The following is a 20,519-nucleotide window of genomic DNA, read 5'->3' on the forward strand; positions in this document are numbered from 1 at the left end:
TCACCTTTAGGGCTGTTCCACTACCATACTTCCTCACCTTTAGGGCTGTTCCACTACTATACTGCCTCACCTTTAGGGCTGTTCCACTACTATACTGCTTCACTTTTACGGCTGTTCTACTACTATACTTCCTCACCTTTAGGGCTGTTCCACTACTATACTGCTTCACCTTTAGGGCTGTTCCACTACTATACTGCCTTAGCTTTAGGGCTGTTCCACTACTATACTGCCTTAGCTTTAGGGCTGTTCCACTACCATACTGCTTCACCTTTAGGGCTGTTCCATTACGATACTGCCTTACCTTTAGGGCTGTTCCACTACCATACTGCCTCACCTTTAGGGCTGTTCCACTACCATACTGCCTCACCTTTAGGGCTGTTCCATTACGATACTGCCTTACCTTTAGGGCTGTTCCACTACCATACTGCCTCACCTTTAGGGCTGTTCCACTACTATACTTCCTCACCTTTAGGGCTGTTCCATTACGATACTGCCTTACCTTTAGGGCTGTTCCACTACTATACTGCCTTAGCTTTAGGGCTGTTCCACTACTATACTGCCTTAGCTTTAGGGCTGTTCCACTACCATACTGCTTCACCTTTAGGGCTGTTCCACTACCATACTGCCTTACCTTTAGGGCTGTTCCACTACCATACTGCCTCACCTTTAGGGCTGTTCCACTACCATACTGCCTCACCTTTAGGGCTGTTCCATTACGATACTGCCTTACCTTTAGGGCTGTTCCACTACCATACTGCCTCACCTTTAGGGCTGTTCCACTACCATACTGCCTCACCTTTAGGGCTGTTCCATTACGATACTGCCTTACCTTTAGGGCTGTTCCACTACCATACTGCCTCACCTTTAGGGCTGTTCCACTACTATACTTCCTCACCTTTAGGGCTGTTCTATTATAATACTGCCTCACCTTTAGGGCTGTTCCACTACCATACTGCTTCACCTTTAGGGCTGTTCCACTACTATACTGCCTCACCTTTAGGGCTGTTCCACTACTATACTGCCTCACCTTTAGGGCTGTTCCACTACTATACTGCTTCACCTTTAGGGCTGTTCTATTATAATACTGCCTCACCTTTAGGGCTGTTCCACTACTATACTGCCTCACCTTTAGGGCTGTTCTATTATAATACTGCCTCACCTTTAGGGCTGTTCCACTACTATACTGCCTCACCTTTAGGGCTGTTCTATTATAATACTGCCTCACCTTTAGGGCTGTTCCACTACTATACTGCCTCACCTTTAGGGCTGTTCCACTACTATACTGCCTCACCTTTAGGGCTGTTCCACTACTTTGCTGTCTAGTTCTTAAGGCTGTGTCTATTACTACATCGCCTCACCTATAGGGCTGTTCCACCAATGTATTACCTCACCTTTAGAACTGGTTCACTACTATACTATTTATTTTGTAGGGGTACTATCTTGTATCTCGGGCTGTTCTATCCCTGCACTCTCATCCCATGGACAGTAACTGTGTACTACACATCTGCCTTTGCATTATTGTCTCCTTCTCTACATACCTGCTGTGGTCTGGGCTGGAGGTGGACCTGCGCAAACCCTCCTGCTCCCCCTCTACAACACAAACACACATTACAGCCCGTCACAACAAAGAATTACAGCCAGAGAGGAAAAGACAGGTCAAAAAAGACAAAAAGAGACACTCAGACGGGCATTACTGCACATTACTACTCAACCTCCTTTCCCAAAACACACGTTACACTGCACTACACCCCCCCTACAGCTCATAACTCAATACAATAAACCATTAACCTTACAACACATCATCATCATCTTCATCACACACAGTACACAGACACACATCACCAGGAGCCTCCATAGCAAAGTGAAGAAGCTTACACAACCACTGAGGTATTCAGAATTACGTCATGAGGACAGACCACACACACACACACACACACACACACACACACACACACACACACACACACACACACACAAATTGCCCTCCACTTTTATTATTCCCATCAAATGCCACAGTGCAAAAATAGACCCTGATCTGACACCATAATTACAGCAATCAGCCTTTCAGCTGATCCCAGAACAGCGCTTCAGAAGGTGCTCTGTGTGACTCATAGCCATACACTCATTATCTTCTGCAGTAATCGCTTCAGTTAGCTAGCAGTTAGCAGTGACCTGGGGAGCCTGAATTAGTTACACAGGTAGGAACCTCCCTTATTTATCCGTAGCGTCCCACTGAGGAAGGTTTCTAATGGGTCTGAGTAATATCAGGCCTAAACCACACCTGGTGAGAGCACTGCAGGTGGGTGTGAATGATATGAATACACACTGATGAGCCAAAATATTATGAAAAGGAAAAGTTGGTCGCTTTACATGTTTTGCCATAATGTGAATCCGGCAGTTGCCCTGTACAGTGTGTCCAAGTTTCATGATAAACGGACCTATAAAAATGCTCCAAAATGACCTGGAGGAAAATCTTTTTACATTGACTTCCACTGAAACTTATGAAGCTTTTTTGCAGGTGAAGATAAATCCAGTAAAAAGGAGAAACAAGAGCTTCTCATTCTGAAGAAAGAAAGTAGTGAGATCTTGTCGGTGAGCTAGCCTGAAGAACAGAGCTCAGTTCCTCCAGGGTTCTCCTGGACGCCCCTCAGTCCAGCCAGCACAGCGTGGAGGATGTGTTCAACTCCATCAGCAGCAGCAGCAGCAGCAGCTCACCTGATTTACCATCATTAAGCCCTGATTTACCACCAAACCAGGTGTTGATCTGAGGAGAACTCTAAATAATACTAGACTCCATGAGAGAGGAGAACATGAGAGTAAAAGTGCTTGCTTACCCCTGTGGGGGGCGCCATCACTCTCCCCCTCAGAACGACCTGCTGTACTGGAATTCCCTGAAATGAATAAAGAGGTGAGGTGAGAAAACACACACACACACACACACACACACACACACACACACACACACACACACACACACTCGTATCTGGCACAAGCCCTCAGCCTGCACTAACACTCATTGTGTAAGCAGAACAGAGAAGCAGGCCAACAGACACACACACACACACACACACACACACACACACACACACACACACACCAGTTGAACTTACTGGAAAGATGCCTCTTGACTGACACCTTAAGGAAAAAAGAGAGATGTATCAGAATTTTTTTTGATCATAGGTAGACAGACAGATATGTAGACAGACAGACAGGCAGGCAGATAGACAGATAGATAGACTGATGGACAGACAGATAGACAGATAGATAGATAGACAGACAGACAGACAGGCATATAGATAGACATAGACAGACAGATAGGTAGACAGACAGACAAACAAACAGATAGATAGACAGATAGGTAGACAGACAGACAGGCATATAGACAGATAGGTAGACAGACAGACAGGCATATAGATAGACAGATAGATAGTTTGACAGACAGACAAACAGACAGATAGGTAGACAGACAGAGACAGACAGATAGGTAGACAGACAGACAGGCATATAGATACAGATAGATAGTTTGACAGAGAGACAGACAAACAGACAGACAGACAGACAGACAAACAGACAGATAGGTAGACTGACAGACAGGCATATAGATAGACAGATAGACAGACAGACAGATAGACAGACAGACAGATAAGTAGACGACAGACAGACAGACAGATGGGTGTTTATTTATCCCCACCCCTTCTCTTACTCCTCGGTGAGGTGGCAGGGTTAGCGCCCCAACAGTGGCCTTCAGCTCCAGCTCATTAGCTGCTGAGTTGCTACGGTTACTGCTGGCCACCGGGCGGATCTGAATGTGGAACTTCTTTGGTTCCTCGTCATCAAAGTCAGAATCACTGGAATAAAAATTATTCTCCTTCTCCTCCGCACAGCGTGAACCAGCACAGGAGCCGTTAAGGGTCATACAGATACAGACATCTCTGTCTCTCTCTCTCTCACACACACACACACACACACACACACACACGTGTGTACCGCTTACTTCCTCCTCATTAAAGCCTGACTGTCACCTGAAACCACGTTTTTAAGCACAAAAGACTTTCAGTCAAATCCGTACGACTTCAGTATTTAAGTGAAAACACTGATGAGCCAAAACATTATGACAGGCGTGGGCTAGAGGGGTATACACCCCCCAGCACTGAGCTTTGGAGTATGTGTGTAAGTGTGTGTGCGCATGTATGAGTGTGTGAGAGAGATTAGGAAAGAGCCGTTGAAAATTCAACATCCTCCAGCTAACCTATCACAGCCTGCTTCCTGCCGTTACTGAAGCAACACTATCAGCTCTCAGGTGTGCTGCGTGGTGTACGGTGTACTGTTCAGTGTGTATATGTGTGTGTGTGTGTGTGTGTGAGAGGTTCAGAGCATTTCTGTTCAGTATTATAATGTAATATTAGCTTTTGTCTGACTGTCAAACTGTAAAGTCCACACACACAGACACACACACACACACACACACACACACACACATAGTTGTGCAATGTTAAGGATATCATTCTGATTAACATCAGCACGGATAACGAACCCCTCATCGTCCACCTCCAGGGGGGAACTCTAAAGACAAACACAAGAAACAGCAGAAAGTGAGACATGATGAAGATGTGGTTACAGCTTCCTCCTCCTCCTCCTCCTCCTCCTCACACTCCTAGAAAAAGAGGGCAACTTTATAGGTCTAGAACCAAAGGAAAACACCGTTGCTATGGCTGAGACCAAAACAAACAGCAGGGGAATAGAGCAGGAGAGACTGAGGAATAGTGGTGCTATGGTCGGAGAGACTGTGATTATGTAACGTGTGTGTGTGTGTGTGTTTGCTATAACCCTGATGTCTGTTAATGACATGTGTGTGTTAAAAAAGGCCTCTGACAGTCAGCAGCTCTTAACCCTGCGAGAAGACTTAAATATAGCCTGCTGGAGTAACCTGACACAACACAGTGCGTCATTTCATTCAGTGACCCATCAGACACACACACACACACACACACACACACACACACACACACACACTTGTAAACACAGGATTCACAAAAGTTCCTTATCTCCTCAGTAAATCACTAATATTAGAATAAACACTAATAATAATAATACTCCTACAGAAGGTGGTGGAGGTTCTCCATCACTGTGTTCATCATTAGAACATCTCCAAAGTTCTCCTCTCTCATGGAGTCTAGTGTTATTTAGAGTTCTCCTCAGATCAACACCTGGTTTGGTGGTAAATCAGGGCTTAATGATGGTAAATCAGGTGAGCTGCTGCTGACCTCACATTCTGAGACTGAAAAAAACAACAGTGTGTGTGTGTGTGTGTGTGTGTGTGTGTGCATGTGTGAGACATTTGTGGTGTTTAGACTTACCGGGGCATCGTTCAGCGCAGAATCCCTAGAAAAACCACATGACAACATTAATAACACACTAATAGCAACACACACACACACACACACACACACACTGCATAACACCATTACATTGGTTTGGCTGGTTCCACTCAGTTTAAGTGACAAATATATATAAGTCTGAGTGTGACAAATATATATAAGTGACAAATATATATAAGAGGTATAAGTCTGTGCATGTTTGTGTGTGTGTGTGTGTGTGTGTGTGTGTGTGTGTGTGTGTGTGTAAAAAAAAACTCACGTGGAGTCTGGTTCTTTGTCCCTCTTGCCCAGGCCGGGTATTCTGAAGGCTTTGGCACGACTTTTCTTGTTATTGTCCGGCAACTGAGAAGACAGGTACTCCTCAAATCCCACAGGACCTGGAAAACACACAAACACACACACACGTCAGAAACACCTCTATGGGATCACACACACTTTAGATCAATTCCTGTCTACTTTGTTGGCGTGGTGCAACGGATAACACCAGTACCATTGAGCTACCACACCATGTGGGAGACTGGGGTTCGATTCCTGGTCTGGGTGACTATGCTGTGCTACACCAATAAGAGTCCTTGGGCAAGACTCCTAACACTACATTGACCCTCCTCTGTAATACCAGTAACCTTGTAAGTCACTCTGGATAAGAGCATCAGCTAAATGCTATAAATGTAAATGGACTACATGCTACAGGTAATGTAAGCCTCTCCATTAACAATCCTCTGCAGTCTCAGTCTGAGATGAAGCTCATGTAGAAACACTAGGGCCTTTTCTTTCAGTGGGTTCCTCAGCGTTCCTCAGGGATGCTCTCTTGAGGCCTACCACTTCAGCAACAGGGCCGTCAACATAAAGCCTTTAAACGTTTATGATGATGTTCACATTTCTCAAACAGTGGGTTTATAGCAGCTTGTCGCTCCTCATCTCCCCAAAACCTCGTTCCATTCTTCTGTGATGTTCTGAAACTGAGCCAGGATGATGGGATACAGTACCTGGCCTGTCTTTGCCTGTGCCCTTCTGCTCTGTGAACTTCTGGATTAGGCTCCCAATACCAATGTTCTCCACGTTCTGCTTAAACTCCTCATGAACCTGGGATAAGAAAGGAGAAGGAGACAGAGAGACACAGTTCAGCTACAGCCAGTGTGAAGTTAGCCAGCCTTAGAAGCTACAAGCAAACCATCAGTTCTGGAAGGTGATGGAGGTGCTGAAGCTGGAAAAATGAGCAAGCGTAAGAATCGGAGAAACTCTGACAAGAACCAAACTGTGAGGTTCTAGACAATGACTGGGTCAGAACATTTCCAAAACATCAGGCAGAGCAGGTGTTGTGAGGTGTCCCCGGTATGCAGTGGTCAGTACTGACCTACCAAAAGTGCTCCAAGGAAGGCCAGGGTCATGGCTACCCAAGGCTCAGTGATGCTCATGAAGGGAGGGACCACCTCACGAATAACAGTCTGAAGGTGTCCAGATGCCTCGATGGGTCAGGGCAGTTTCGGCAGCAACAGGTGCTGAAGCTTTGTATAGAACTGTAGGTTCTACGAGTTTTTGAGGAGTGTGTGCTCAAGCAGGGGTCTTACCTGTCCCACCTGTACATGTGTGTCCTCAATGGAATGTGAGTAGGCTTTGATCAGTTGCTTCATCTGCCGTAAGTGAGCTTCTTCAATGTCCTGGAACTTCTGCAAGGGGGGTAGGAATGATTAAAGAGCCGGTTAGTATTTCTGACCACTAAAAATAGAAAAGTATTTGGACACCTGCTCATTCACGGTTTCTTCTGAAATCAAGGGTACTAAAAAGAGTTGACTCTGCTTTTGTTGGAGTAACTGTCTCTACTGTCCAGGGAGGAAGAAGGCTTTCTGCTAGATTTTGGAGGAGCATTGCGGTGAGGATTTGATTGCATTCAATGACTAGACCATTAGTGAGGTCAGTGAAACTTCCAGAATAGAGATCAGAGCTGCAGTGGATGATTCAGTTGATCTCAATGTTAAGCCTTCAGGTTCTGCCCTTTATTAGACTTGCTCCAGCTGTGTAATGTTGCCATGACAACAAGCACCAGGGATTTTAGCCATATTTATTTGAAGGAATGATTATGACCTTTTGAGGTCTGTTCTTTTTCATGATATAACAGGTCGGGATCTGTGCAGCTACAGACCAGGGCTGTTCAAGTGTTCCATTTAAAACCAGTCAAACAGTAGTTTTAGAGGGTCCATTGGGAACAGTAGTTTTAGAGGGTCCATTGGGAACAGTAGTTTTAGAGGGCCCATTAGGAACAGTAGTTTTAGAGGGTCCATTGGGAACAGTAGTTTTAGAGAGTCCATTGGGAACAGTAGTTTTAGAGGGTCCATTGGGAACAGTAGTTTTAGAGGGTCCATTGGGAACAGTAGTTTTAGAGGGCCCATTGGGAACAGTAGTTTTAGAGGGTCCATTGGGAACAGCAGTTTTAGAAGGAAGAACAGTAGCTCTAGCTTAAACAAGGCACTTATCCCCAGACTTTTGATTGAGAGCTTCTTCCTTCTAAAGGCAACAAAGTTTGACCATAAGCAATTCTGAAGTCGGTGGATTTGATTCTGGAGGATCCTCTACTTTTTAAGCAGGCTGTAAGTAGATAGACTGTTAAATAGACATACACACCTGTGCGGACTCACTCATCTTCTGTTCAAAGTCTCCACCAGCACGGTTAAACTTCTCTATAGATGCTGCAAAGGACTCGGCTGCCTTCTTAGACTTCAGATCGGCCTGATCACATTGTGAAGAACAGGAAACCAATAAAAACACAAATATAACCTTAATAATAATGATCATTCTTGCTGATTGCACTACATTGCAGTTCTAATACACCGCTCGAGCACATCCACACACACATATACACATACACACATATACATATATATATATATATATATATATATATATATATATATATATATATATATATATATGCACATTCTACTACCACACACACACACCTTCTCCAGCTCCTTCTGAGGGGCTGCTTCTTTACGCAGGCGTTCTAGCTCCATACATTTGGTGTGGTAGCCTTCTCTGGCCTTCTGTAACTGACCATTCTGCACCTGCAGAGTCTGGACAGCCTCCAGAGTGCCCATCACCTCCTCCTTTGTCTGAGAAACACACACACACACACACACACACACACACACACATATATATACATATATTTTTAAACACTATGTTTTATATATTTGCGCAAAGCGCAGTACTTATTTAACTACACTACATGTCCAAATGTTTGTGGACACCCCTTCTAATGAATGCATTTTTTTTTTTTTTTTAGAGAGATGTGCAAATGAACATACACATATATCGCCAATAGAATAGGTCTCTCTGGAGCAGACAAACACCATGAACCATCATGAGCCAAGCTTGGGCTAGAGGGGTTATAAAGACTCCCAGCATTGAGCTGTGGAGCAGTGGAAAAACTGTGTTCTCTGGAATGATGGTGGTGGTGGTGGTGCTCCATCCGGTACTTTTGAGATGAGTTGGGGATGATGAAGTGAGGTGGTGATCATCCAACATAATAACCTCACTAACGCTCTTGTTGTGGAATGCAATCAAATCCTCACAGCAATACTCCTCCAAAATCTAGTAGAAAAGTCTTCCTCCCTGAACAGTTACTCCAACAAAAGCAGGATCAGCTCTTGTTAAAACACTTAATTTTAGGATAAACAATGAATGAACAGGTGTCCCAATACTTTTGTCCAAATATTGCATTTTTAACTAAGGGACAATGGAGTGAAAATGCTTCAGAAAATGGTTTTATATGCCTAACTCAACTGTAAAAAAGTACAATGGAGTTGGACCAGAAATGCTAATGCTGCTAATAGATAAGGAAAGAGCCAATTGGGGCCCTTTTAATTTGTAGCCTCAAGCTAGAATCCACTGAATCTCATTAGCATATTTGGTTCAAGCTACCCTGTATGCCCCAATGTTCGCCCCCAATTGCTAAAGTAACAGACTCTTCTATCCTGCTGTACTGTGAGCACTGTGAGGAGAATTTGCTTGCATTCAGTCATGAGAGCACCTGTGAGGTCAGTCCTGTCTGTATACTTTTGGACATGCAGTGCAGTACTTGGGGAACCACTCTCTGTATTCTGAGCACACGTAGAGCCATATGCCCTGACGTCTGGTAGCAGACGGAGGTGGGTGAATCAGCCGATCACAAGGGCAGATACAGGTCAGAGGTGCGCTGGTACCTTCCGGTGAACTTTGACCTGTTCCTCGCTGTACTTGTTGATGTCACGGATGAGGTCATTCATCTTCCTCATCAGCTCGAGGTGACACAGGGCCAACTTGTCCGACGACACCCGGAACACATCCCACATAGGAGCAAATGTACTGCACAGAGAGACAGAGAGAGGGAGAGAGGAGGGGTGAGAGACAAAGACAAACAGAAGATCCCGTCGACTACAGACAACTACAGACAAACTGTCCTGTCCACTACAGACAACTACAGACAAACCGTCCTGTCCACTACAGAAAAGACAAGACTTCCCATGTACTACATAAACAAATAAGACTTCCTGTCCATTAAAGACAAATAAAGAAAAGCCTCAACTACAGATGAGTCTTCCCCTCCTTTACAGACAATTGCAGCCTTTCTGTCCACTACAGACAACTACAGACAAACCGTCCTGTCCACTACAGAAAAGACAAGACTTCCCATGTACTACATAAAAGATAAGACTTCCTGTCCATTAAAGACAAATAAAGAAAAGCCTCAACTACAGATGAGTCTTCCCATCCTTTACAGACAATTACAGCCTTTTTGTGTCCACTACAGACAAACCGTCCTGTCCACTACAGACAAAGACAAGACTTCCTGTCCATTAAAGACAAATAAAGATAAGTCTTCCCGGGAACTACAGACAAGTCTTCCCATCCTCCTCAGACAATTACAGACAAACCTGTCTACTACAGACAACTACAGACAAACCGTCCTCTCCACTACAGACAAAGACAAGACTTCCTATGTACTACATAAAAGATAAGACTGTGCATTCCTGTGCATTAAAAGACAAATAAAGATAAGCCTCAATTACTGACGAGTCTTCCCATCCTCCTCAGACAATTAAGTCTCCTGTCCACTACAGACAACTGCAGACACGCCTTTCCAATCATTACTGACAGGATGTCCCGTTTACTATTACTACTATAACTACAACCAGCTCTCCTCATCTGCTACAGACAAGCCTTCCCATCCACTAAAGACAACTACAGACAAGCCTTCCCGTCCACTAAAGACAACTACAGACAAGCCTTCCCGTCCACTAAAGACAACTACAGACAATCCTTCCTGTCCACTACAGACAGCTGTAGACAAGCTTTCCGGTCAACTACAGACAAGTCTCCCCATCCTTTACAGACGAAACTTCCTGTCCACAACAGACAACCAAAGACAGGCTTTCCAATTAACTACAGAGAAGCCTTTCAGTCGACCATAGAAAACTACAAGCATGCCACCATGTTCACCACTATCAAGCCTTTCTGTCCTCCACAGACAAGTCTTTCTGTCCTCCACAGACAACCACAGACGAGCCTTTTTGTCCTCCACAGACAACCACAGACAAGTCTTTCTGTCCTCCACAGACAACCACAGACGAGCTTTTTTTGTCCTCCACAGACAACCACAGAGAAGCCTTCCTGCCCACTACAAATAACTGGAGACAAGCCTTCCAGTCAAATACAGACAAGCCTTCCAGTCAAATACAGACAAGCCTTCCAGTCAAATACAGACAAGCCTTTCAGTCAATCACAGAAAACTACAAACATGCCTTCATGTCCACTACAGACAACCACAGACGAGCCTTCCTGCCCACTACAGATAACCAGAGACAAGCCTTCATGTCCTCCGCAGACGAGCCGTCCTGTCTACCACAGACGACTGCAGACAGGCCTTCATGTTCACTAGACAACTGCAGACAGACCTATCTGTCTACAACAGACAACCACAGACAAGCCTTCTTGTCCACGACAGACAACCACAGAAAGGTCTTCCTGTCTACGTTACACAACTACAGACAAAGATTCTCTGACCATCAAAACTGCGGTTTGTTGTAGCAGTCGGACAATGGTGGCTGTCCACCACTCCGGGCATGTGTGTTCACTGTCCACGGTGTGTGTTTCACTGGTGTGTGTGTGTGTGTGTGTTTACTGAAACTAATGGGATAAAACCCGAAGCCAAATTCCATCTGTGTTCGTGACAAATGGTAAATATTGCTGTCTTGTCCTTCCACTAAAGACAAAGCACAGGCTAGCCTGTCTTCCCTGTCCCTGTCCTGACGAGAAGTATAGACGAGGGTCAGCAGTTATTTTGAACACTGCTTAAACTCTAATGTATTACAACCCTGTTGATTTTATTCTCATCAATCCTCTAAAGCAGATCACACACACAGAAAGAGCTACTGACAAAGCTATATATATATATATACACACACACACACACACACACACGCGCGCACACACAGCATGGTGAGGCAGAAAGGAAGTTCAGAATGCTGTTAGCATTGAGCAAAAAAGACCAGACCACAGAAATAACACACACACACACACACACACACACACACACACACACACACACACACACAGTCATGTTTAGGCATAATGAGGAGACTTCACCAAATGTTCAAGATGTAAAAAACTACACATGCATATCTTCGCTCTTATGAGGACCACAGGCATGGCCCCCATAAGACCACATGTCCCAATTGTAAACTGAGTTGACAGGTTTGAGACCACAAATATAACGTGCACACACACACACACACACACACACACACACACACACACACACAACTTCCTGTAATTGCTGCACTATACCAAGAACCCTCGACTTCCTCAGAAACACAAGCCACACCGTCCACAAGTTCTACAGACTAGCAGACAAATCTGAATGACATCACACTGGATTTCTGAAATCCTGACTTTTATGATTTACATTCAAAACATATTCATATCTCACATACTTTTAAAAGCGTAACTAAAGGTATTTTTATATTTATTTTAGAGTTTAAGGGTTACTGATGTTGCCCGTATCAGCTGTGTAAAGCCAGTTTCACATTAACTGTGGACATGTGGCATTTTCCGACCCTGCAGCTAACATTTACACAGCCATGTTTTTTTTTATTATTCTGTTTGTTGTTGTTGTCCTACAGCGAAATCTCAGCTCAGCCAATAGCAGAGTGGCAGGGGTATTTGGTAGTTCCTCCTGACTTTGAGTTTGTTATATCTACTATAAACAGAAGCCATCCTGGAAGCGTCCTCATTGTTTGTGTTCCACCAGTTCGACAAAGTGCTTGGGCCCCATGATCGCCGTTTATAATGTCATTTGTAGACGGTCACTGCAGCTCGGTAGACGGTTTCAGAGGAAAACTAACTGGAAACTGATTGTTTTTGTAAACAACGATTATTTATTATTGTATACGGCGCTTCCCTCCAGGTGTTGGAAAAAGAGGTGTGGCTGGCTGCGTACGTGTCAGAGGGGGCGTGTGTTGGTCTCGCCTTCACTAGTGTCAGGGGTGTTGCGTGTGATAGGAGGGGGGGGGGAGAATATGTACGGGTTGGGTAACTGGCAATCTAATTTGGGGAGAAAACGGCTTAAATAAATAAATAAATAAATAAATATCTTTCACCCAACCAGAAGCCATGAGGACAGCTAACCCCTCCCACCTGCTGCTGCACTTACCAGTGTCTCACTGGTAGCTGAGATGGACAGGGATGAGAGGTCTTCTCTATCTTAGAGCTACTTCAACACCACCACCCCCCACCCCCCATCCACGAAATCCTCACCATGGCGGCTACCCGTGTGTCCCCAGTGTCCTATTGATCACCTGGGAACACTTTGGCAATTATCCAAATTATCAGAAACACCTCATCCGCTGCCTTAGCACCTTAACACCAACTTTTAATTTTTATATCTGAGCAGAAAGAACCACGATTGACCACAAAAGAGCAAGTGTCCACCTTTTGAGTAAAGTTTGTATTTACTACAACTTAATCTGGTCAAAAACGTTCTTCGAACCTTGTCCTGCCAGCATGCGACACGTGTGAGAGACTGTGACCAGGCCAGACCGCTCCAGAACCAGAAATATAAAAGATAAAGCCCGAATATTCCACCTCTACAAACTGAGGTGGAGAAATGAGAGCAATATGACTCTTCCTCCAAGTATACATGAGCATGCATATCAACCAGGTGTGTCCAAACTTTTGACCGGTGCTGTACAGTGCATCTTCTCTGAACCAAATGTTACACAAATGCAAATATGCATATGCATATATGTTTAAAATATCTGAAACTTTAAAAATGCATCTAAACGGAAGAAATAACGTAGCTGGAACACTCGGGATAATAATAGCTGAAATGATTAGGTGGTAATATTGACCTGCAGGTGCGACGTGATGTGCTAACGGTCGGCTGCTCTTCAAAAACAACAGGAAAAGCAGCTTCGGCCTCGTTTAATTAGACAGTAACGGACTGTTCGGACAGGATCACTGAACTTCAGACAGCCATAGAGATGATCATGATGATGGATGAAGGATGACTTACCCAAGTGGGCTTCCATTGCTGGCCATCTTGGCCAGTTTGCTCATGGATTTGGAGTAGGTCTCCTCGACGGCGGCCCTGATACACAAACAAACACATACACGCATATATTAATCAAACAGCTGCACCATGTAGACAAAAGTATTGGGACACCTGCTCATTCATTGTTTCTTCTGAAAGGGTATTAAGAGTTGATCCTGCTTCTACTGTCCAGGGAGGAAGGCTTTCTACTAGATGATAGAAGGTCTGGGATGGAGCACCACCATCAGCATTCAGTTTCAGTAGCTGATTAACGTGGTAATTCTCTCGTTTCTAAATCACACGCTGAAGTGTTTACACTCGACGGTTAACTGGCGGTTGGTCGGGACGGGAATGCCCTGCAGCCTGTAGTGTAAATGTCACTGGGTGGATGTGCTAAATCTAAGTGTAAACATCACGGCCGGCTTGTAAACGACTCCGTAGCGCCCGAGGAAATATAAACCTGTTCGTCTTTTGATGCCTTCTATTACATTCCAATTACACAGAGAGAGAGAGAGACAGAGAGAGAGAGAGAGAGACAGAGAGAGAGAGACAGAGAGAGAGAGAGAGAGAGAGAGAGAGACAGAGAGAGAGAGAGAGAGAGAGAGAGAGAGAGACAGAGAGAGAGAGAGAGAGAGAGAGACAGAGAGAGAGAGAGAGAGAGAGAGAGACAGAGAGAGAGAGAGAGAGAGAGAGATATAGAGAGAGACAGAGAGAGAGAGACAGACAGACAGAGAGAGAGAGCGAGACAGAGAGAGAGAGAGACAGACAGAGAGAGAGCGAGACAAAGAGAGAGAGACAGAGACAGACAGAGAGTGAGACAGAGACAGACAGAGAGTGAGACAGAGACAGACAGAGAGAGCGAGACAGAGACAGACAGAGAGCGAGACAGAGACAGACAGAGAGAGCGAGAGACAGAGCGAGAAACAGAGCGAGAGAGAGAGAGAGATAGACAGACAGAGCGAGAGACAGAGAGAGAGAGAGAGTACAGATTTAATAACCATCTGCTGACAGCAAGAAAAACATCTGGCTGTGTGTCTGTGTGTGTCTGTTTTTTTGACTGTTACTAAGTGGTTGCTATGGTGCTATGTAAGTGTTTCTAGGTAGTTGCTATGGCTCCTATGGTTTTTGTAATATTTCAGGTGATTTTTCTTGGTGTTCCAGGTGGTTGCTATAGTGTTTCCAGTGGTTGCTTAGCAGAGAAAGACAGAAAACAAGAAAACATGGGTGCTATGGTGGTTGCTGTGGTATTTTAGGTAGTTGGTAAGATGTTGTTAATGGTTGCTATGTTATGTCAGTTGGTTGCTACGGTGTTGTTTGGCAGAGAAAAAAAAAAGAAAGACAAGCTGATGGAAAACATGGTTGCTATAGTGGTTGCTGTGGTATTTTAGGTGGTTGCTAAGATGTTCTTGATAGTTGCTATGGTGGTTGCTATGGTATGTCAGTTGGTTGCTAGGATGTTGCTTAGCAGAGAAAAGTTGATGGAAAACATGGTTGCTATGGCGGTTGCTGTGGTATTTCAGGTGGTTGCTAAGATGTTCTTGATGGTTGCTGTAGTGGTTGCTATAGTATTTCAGGTGATTGTTTAGGTGTTCCAGATGGTTGCTATGGCAGTTGCTGTGGTATTTCATGCGGTTGCTAAAGTACCCCAGATGGTTGCTAAGGTGGTGCTAAGCAGAGAAAGAAAAAGAAAGGCAGACAGAAAAGCTCAGAGTCTGCTTGAGAATTTGAGCCACGGCCGAATCCCAAACGCTCCTTATCAGGCTCTCCACAATCAGCCCTCCTGATAAGCCGCTGGACTGCGTTTGGGCCGAGAGCGGGGAAGAGCTCATCACTGAAAGAAGAGCCTCATCTCCAGCCAAACGTCCCACCGATTTTCTTCTGCGGTTCACAAAACAACAGCATCAACAGCAGAAGCTCCGGAGAGAGCCGAGAGCAGACGGCCGAGCTTCTCCGAGCTTCCAGACGAGCGGCTCAGAGAATCGATTCATATAAATAAATCCCAGCGAACTCCGCTGACAGCAGCAGCGCTCGGCCTCTCCGTCCAGATCACTACAGTCCTCCAACCTTTCTGACAGATTTCAGCGGCTTGTCTGGTGATGGACAGAGCTCGGCAGTGCAGTGTGTATCTGTCTGGCCAAGTATGTGTGTGTGTGTGTGTGTATTGCTCAATCTGTTTTTATTGAGTCTGAACTGCTCGGTCGCTTTTAACCCTTTAAAAACTTCTGTTAGCAGAGAACAGCCCACCAGCTTCTACAGACGTCCCGGAGTAATGCAGCTTTCACTGTCAGGGGGAACTCTCAGCAGTCTGGGGTCATTACTGTTCTATTTTGTGCAATTCACAAGTAATGACATAAATAATTACATAAAAGCTACCCGCTAAAACTCTCTCTCTCTCTCTCTCTCTCTCTCTCTCTCTCTATTACTCTCTCTCTATCTCTATCAATTTATATATCTCTATCATTCTCTTTGTCTCTCTCTACTTTTATCTGTCTCTAATTCTTTCTATCACTCTTTATAACTCTTTAGCTCTATCACTTTCTATCTCTCTCTCTATCTATGTCTATTACTCTCTATCACTCTTTAGCTCTATCACTTTCTAGCTCTCTATCTATCTATATCACTCTCTCTCTATCTCTATTCATCTCTCTCTCTATCTATCTCTATTCATCTCTCTCTCTTTATCTATCTCTATTTATCTCTCTCTCTCTATCTATCTATATCACTCTCTCTCTATCTCTATTCATCTCTCTCTCTCTCTCTATCTCTATTCATCTCTCTCTCTCTCTCTATCTCTATTCATCTCTCTCTCTATCTATCTCTATTCATCTCTCTCTCTATCTATCTCTATTCATCTCTCTCTCTTTATCTATCTCTATTTATCTCTCTCTATCTATATCACTCTCTCTCTATCTCTATTCATCTCTCTCTCTTTATCTATCTCTATTTATCTCTCTCTCTCTATCTATCTATATCACTCTCTCTCTATCTCTATTCATCTCTCTCTCTCTATATATCTCTATTCATCTCTCTCTCTCTATCTATCTCTATTCATCTCTCTCTCTATCTATCTCTATTCATCTCTCTCTCTTTATCTATCTCTATTTATCTCTCTCTCTCTATCTATCTATATCACTCTCTCTCTATCTCTATTCATCTCTCTCTCTATATATATCTCTATTCATCTCTCTCTCTATATATATCTCTATTCATCTCTCTCTCTCTATCTATCTCTATTCACCTCTCTCTCTATCTATCTCTATTCATCTCTCTCTCTTTATCTATCTCTATTTATCTCTCTCTCTCTATCTTTCTCTATTCATCTCTCTCTCTCTCTATCTATCTCTATTCATCTCTCTCTCTCTCTATCTATCTCTATTCATCTCTCTCTCTTTATCTATCTCTATTCATCTCTCTCTCTCTATCTATCTCTATTCATCTCTCTCTCTCTATCTTTCTCTATTCATCTCTCTCTCTCTATCTATCTCTATTCATCTCTCTCTCTCTCTATCTATCTCTATTCATCTCTCTCTCTCTCTATCTATCTCTATTCATCTCTCTCTCTTTATCTATCTCTATTCATCTCTCTCTCTCTATCTTTCTCTATTCATCTCTCTCTCTATCTTTCTCTATTCATCTCTCTCTCTTTATCTATCTCTATTTATCTCTCTCTCTTTATCTATCTCTATTCATCTCTCTCTCTCTATCTATCTCTATTCATCTCTCTCTCTCTATCTTTCTCTATTCATCTCTCTCTCTCTATCTATCTCTATTCATCTCTCTCTCTCTATCTTTCTCTATTCATCTCTCTCTCTCTATCTATCTCTATTCATCTCTCTCTCTCTATCTATCTCTATTCATCTCTCTCTCTCTATCTATCTCTATTCATCTCTCTCTCTCTATCTATCTCTATTCATCTCTCTCTCTCTCTATCTATCTCTATTCATCTCTCTCTCTCTCTATCTATCTCTATTCATCTCTCTCTCTCTATCTATCTCTATTCATCTCTCTCTCTCTATCTATCTCTATTCATCTCTCTCTCTCTATCTTTCTCTATTCATCTCTCTCTCTCTATCTATCTCTATTCATCTCTCTCTCTCTATCTATCTCTATTCATCTCTCTCTCTCTATCTATCTCTATTCATCTCTCTCTCTCTATCTATCTCTATTCATCTCTCTCTCTCTCTATCTCTATTCATCTCTCTCTCTCTCTATCTTTCTCTCTCTATTCATCTCTGTCTCTCTATCTTTCTCTATTCATCTCTCTCTCTCTATCTCTATTCATCTCTCTCTCTCTATCTCTATTCATCTCTCTCTCTCTATTCATCTCTCTCTCTCTATCTCTATTCATCTCTCTCTATCTATCTCTATTCATCTCTCTCTATCTATCTCTATTCATCTCTCTCTCTCTATTCATCTCTCTCTCTCTATCTATCTCTATTCATCTCTCTCTCTATCTATCTCTATTCATCTCTCTCTCTCTCTATCTTTCTCTCTCTATTCATCTCTGTCTCTCTATCTTTCTCTATTCATCTCTCTCTCTCTATCTCTATTCATCTCTCTCTCTCTATCTCTATTCATCTCTCTCTCTCTATTCATCTCTCTCTCTCTATCTATCTCTATTCATCTCTCTCTCTATCTATCTCTATTCATCTCTCTCTCTCTCTATCTTTCTCTCTCTATTCATCTCTGTCTCTCTATCTTTCTCTATTCATCTCTCTCTCTCTATCTTTCTCTATTCATCTCTCTCTCTATCTATCTTTATTCATCTCTCTCTCTCTCTCTATCTCTATTCATCTCTCTCTATCTATCTCTTCATCTCTCTCTATCTATCTCTATTCATCTCTCTCTATCTATCTCTATTCATCTCTCTCTCTATCTATCTCTATTCATCTCTCTCTCTTTATCTTCCTCTATTCATCTCTCTCTCTCTCTATCTCTATTCATCTCTCTCTCTATCTCTATTCATCTCTCTCTTTATCTCTATTCATCTCTCTCTCTTTATCTCAATTCATCTCTCTCTCTCTTTATCTATCTCTATTCATCTCTCTCTCTTTATCTATCTCTATTCATCACTCTCACTCTCTCCTTTTTGCTCTCTCTCTCTCTCTCTCTCTCTCTCTATCTATCTATCTATCTATCTATCCATCACTAGATCTCTCTCTCTCAATCTATCTATCTCTATCACTCTCTCTCTATCTATCTCTATCACTCTTTCTCTATCTCTATCACTCTTTCTCTATCTATCTCATTCCATCACTCTCTCTATCTATTTCTTGCTGTCTCTCAGTCTCTCTCTCTCTATATCTATTTCTCTCTCTCTCTCGATCTCTTTCTATATCTTTATCTATCTCTGTCTATCACACTCTCTCTCTTTCTCTCTATCTATCCATCACTCTCTCTCTATCTCTCTCTCGCTCCATCACTCTCTCTATCTATTTCTCTCTATCTATTTCTCGCTCTCTCTATCGCTCTCTCGCTCGCTCTCTCTATCTCTCTCTTGCTCTCTTTCTATATCTTTATCTATCTCTATATACGACTCTCTCTCTCTCTTTCTCTCTATCTATCCATCACTCTCTCTCTATCTCTCTCTTGCTCGCTCTCTCTATCTCTCTCTCGCTCGCTCTCTCTATCTATCCATCACGCTCTATCTATCTATCCATCACTCTCTATCTCTCTCTCTCTTGCTTTCTTTCTATATCTTTATCTATCTCTATATACGACTCTCTCTCTCGCTCGCTCTATCTCTATCTCTATCTATCTATCCATCACTCTCTCTCTATCTCTCTCTTGCTCGCTCTCTCTATCTCTCTCTCGCTCGCTCTCTCTATCTATCCATCACGCTCTATCTATCTATCCATCACTCTCTATCTCTCTCTCTCTTGCTCTCTTTCTATATCTTTATCTATCTCTATATACGACTCTCTCTCTTGATATCTCTCTATAATCGCTCTCTATAGAGCTTCATGGAATGGGTTTCCATGGCCGAGCAGCCGATTCCAGGTCTCACATCACAGAGCGCAAAGCATCGGATGCAGTGGTGTAAAGCAGACACTGGACTCTGATTCTGGAGATTCTGGAGTGACGAATCACGCTTCTCAGGCCGGCAATCCGATGGACGAGTCTGGGTTTGGCGGTTGCCAGGAGAACGGTACTCGTCTGACTTTATTGTGTCAAGTGTAAAGTTTGGTGGAGGGGGGATCATGGTGTGGGGCTGTTTCTCAGGAGATGGGTATCGGCCTCTTAGTTCCAGCGAAAGGAACTCTTAATGCTTCAGCAGGCTGAGAGATTGTGGTCAAGTTCATGCTCCTAACTTTGCGAGAAGAGTTTGTGGACGGCCCCTTCCTGTTCCAACATGACTGCGCACCAAAGCAAGGGCCACAATGACAATGGAGTGGATTAGAGTGGAGACTGTATTTCTCTTTCCAACATCATGTGAAAGAGAAATACATAAAATAAATATCTCCAATTAGGTATAAAATAAGTATAAAATACATACAGAGATAATAATTGATATATAGGAATAAAAATAACATAAGAACGGATCTCAGCTGATCTCAGGCTTCAGGTGTGCTGGA

At 43.4% G+C, this 20,519-nt stretch overlaps 1 protein-coding gene across 3 annotated transcripts in view; it reads right to left on the reverse strand.

The window, feature by feature from the left end:
* The window catches only part of fcho1 (FCH and mu domain containing endocytic adaptor 1), a 69,293-nt gene that overhangs the window by 14,615 nt on the left and 34,159 nt on the right, over positions 1-20,519 (reverse strand). Inside the window, exons 4-16 of one of the 3 annotated variants that reach the window (XM_072681347.1) lie at positions 13,927-14,001; positions 9,578-9,719; positions 8,333-8,485; positions 7,998-8,102; positions 6,956-7,045; positions 6,365-6,461; positions 5,638-5,755; positions 5,358-5,382; positions 4,503-4,563; positions 3,692-3,885; positions 3,111-3,135; positions 2,835-2,891; positions 1,539-1,590 (exon numbers count right to left, since the gene is read on the reverse strand). In XM_072681347.1, coding sequence (XP_072537448.1) covers positions 1,539-1,590; positions 2,835-2,891; positions 3,111-3,135; positions 3,692-3,885; positions 4,503-4,563; positions 5,358-5,382; positions 5,638-5,755; positions 6,365-6,461; positions 6,956-7,045; positions 7,998-8,102; positions 8,333-8,485; positions 9,578-9,719; positions 13,927-14,001 — 1,194 coding nt within the window. Of the gene's footprint in view, positions 1-1,538; positions 1,591-2,834; positions 2,892-3,110; positions 3,136-3,691; positions 3,886-4,502; positions 4,564-5,357; positions 5,383-5,637; positions 5,756-6,364; positions 6,462-6,946; positions 7,046-7,997; positions 8,103-8,332; positions 8,486-9,577; positions 9,720-13,926; positions 14,002-20,519 lie in introns of all 3 variants that reach the window. The other 2 variants (XM_072681348.1, XM_072681345.1) reach the window with 2 other exon arrangements.

This window comes from Salminus brasiliensis, chromosome 6 (assembly GCF_030463535.1).
Source record: "Salminus brasiliensis chromosome 6, fSalBra1.hap2, whole genome shotgun sequence".
NCBI classification, from domain to species: Eukaryota; Metazoa; Chordata; class Actinopteri; order Characiformes; family Bryconidae; genus Salminus; species Salminus brasiliensis.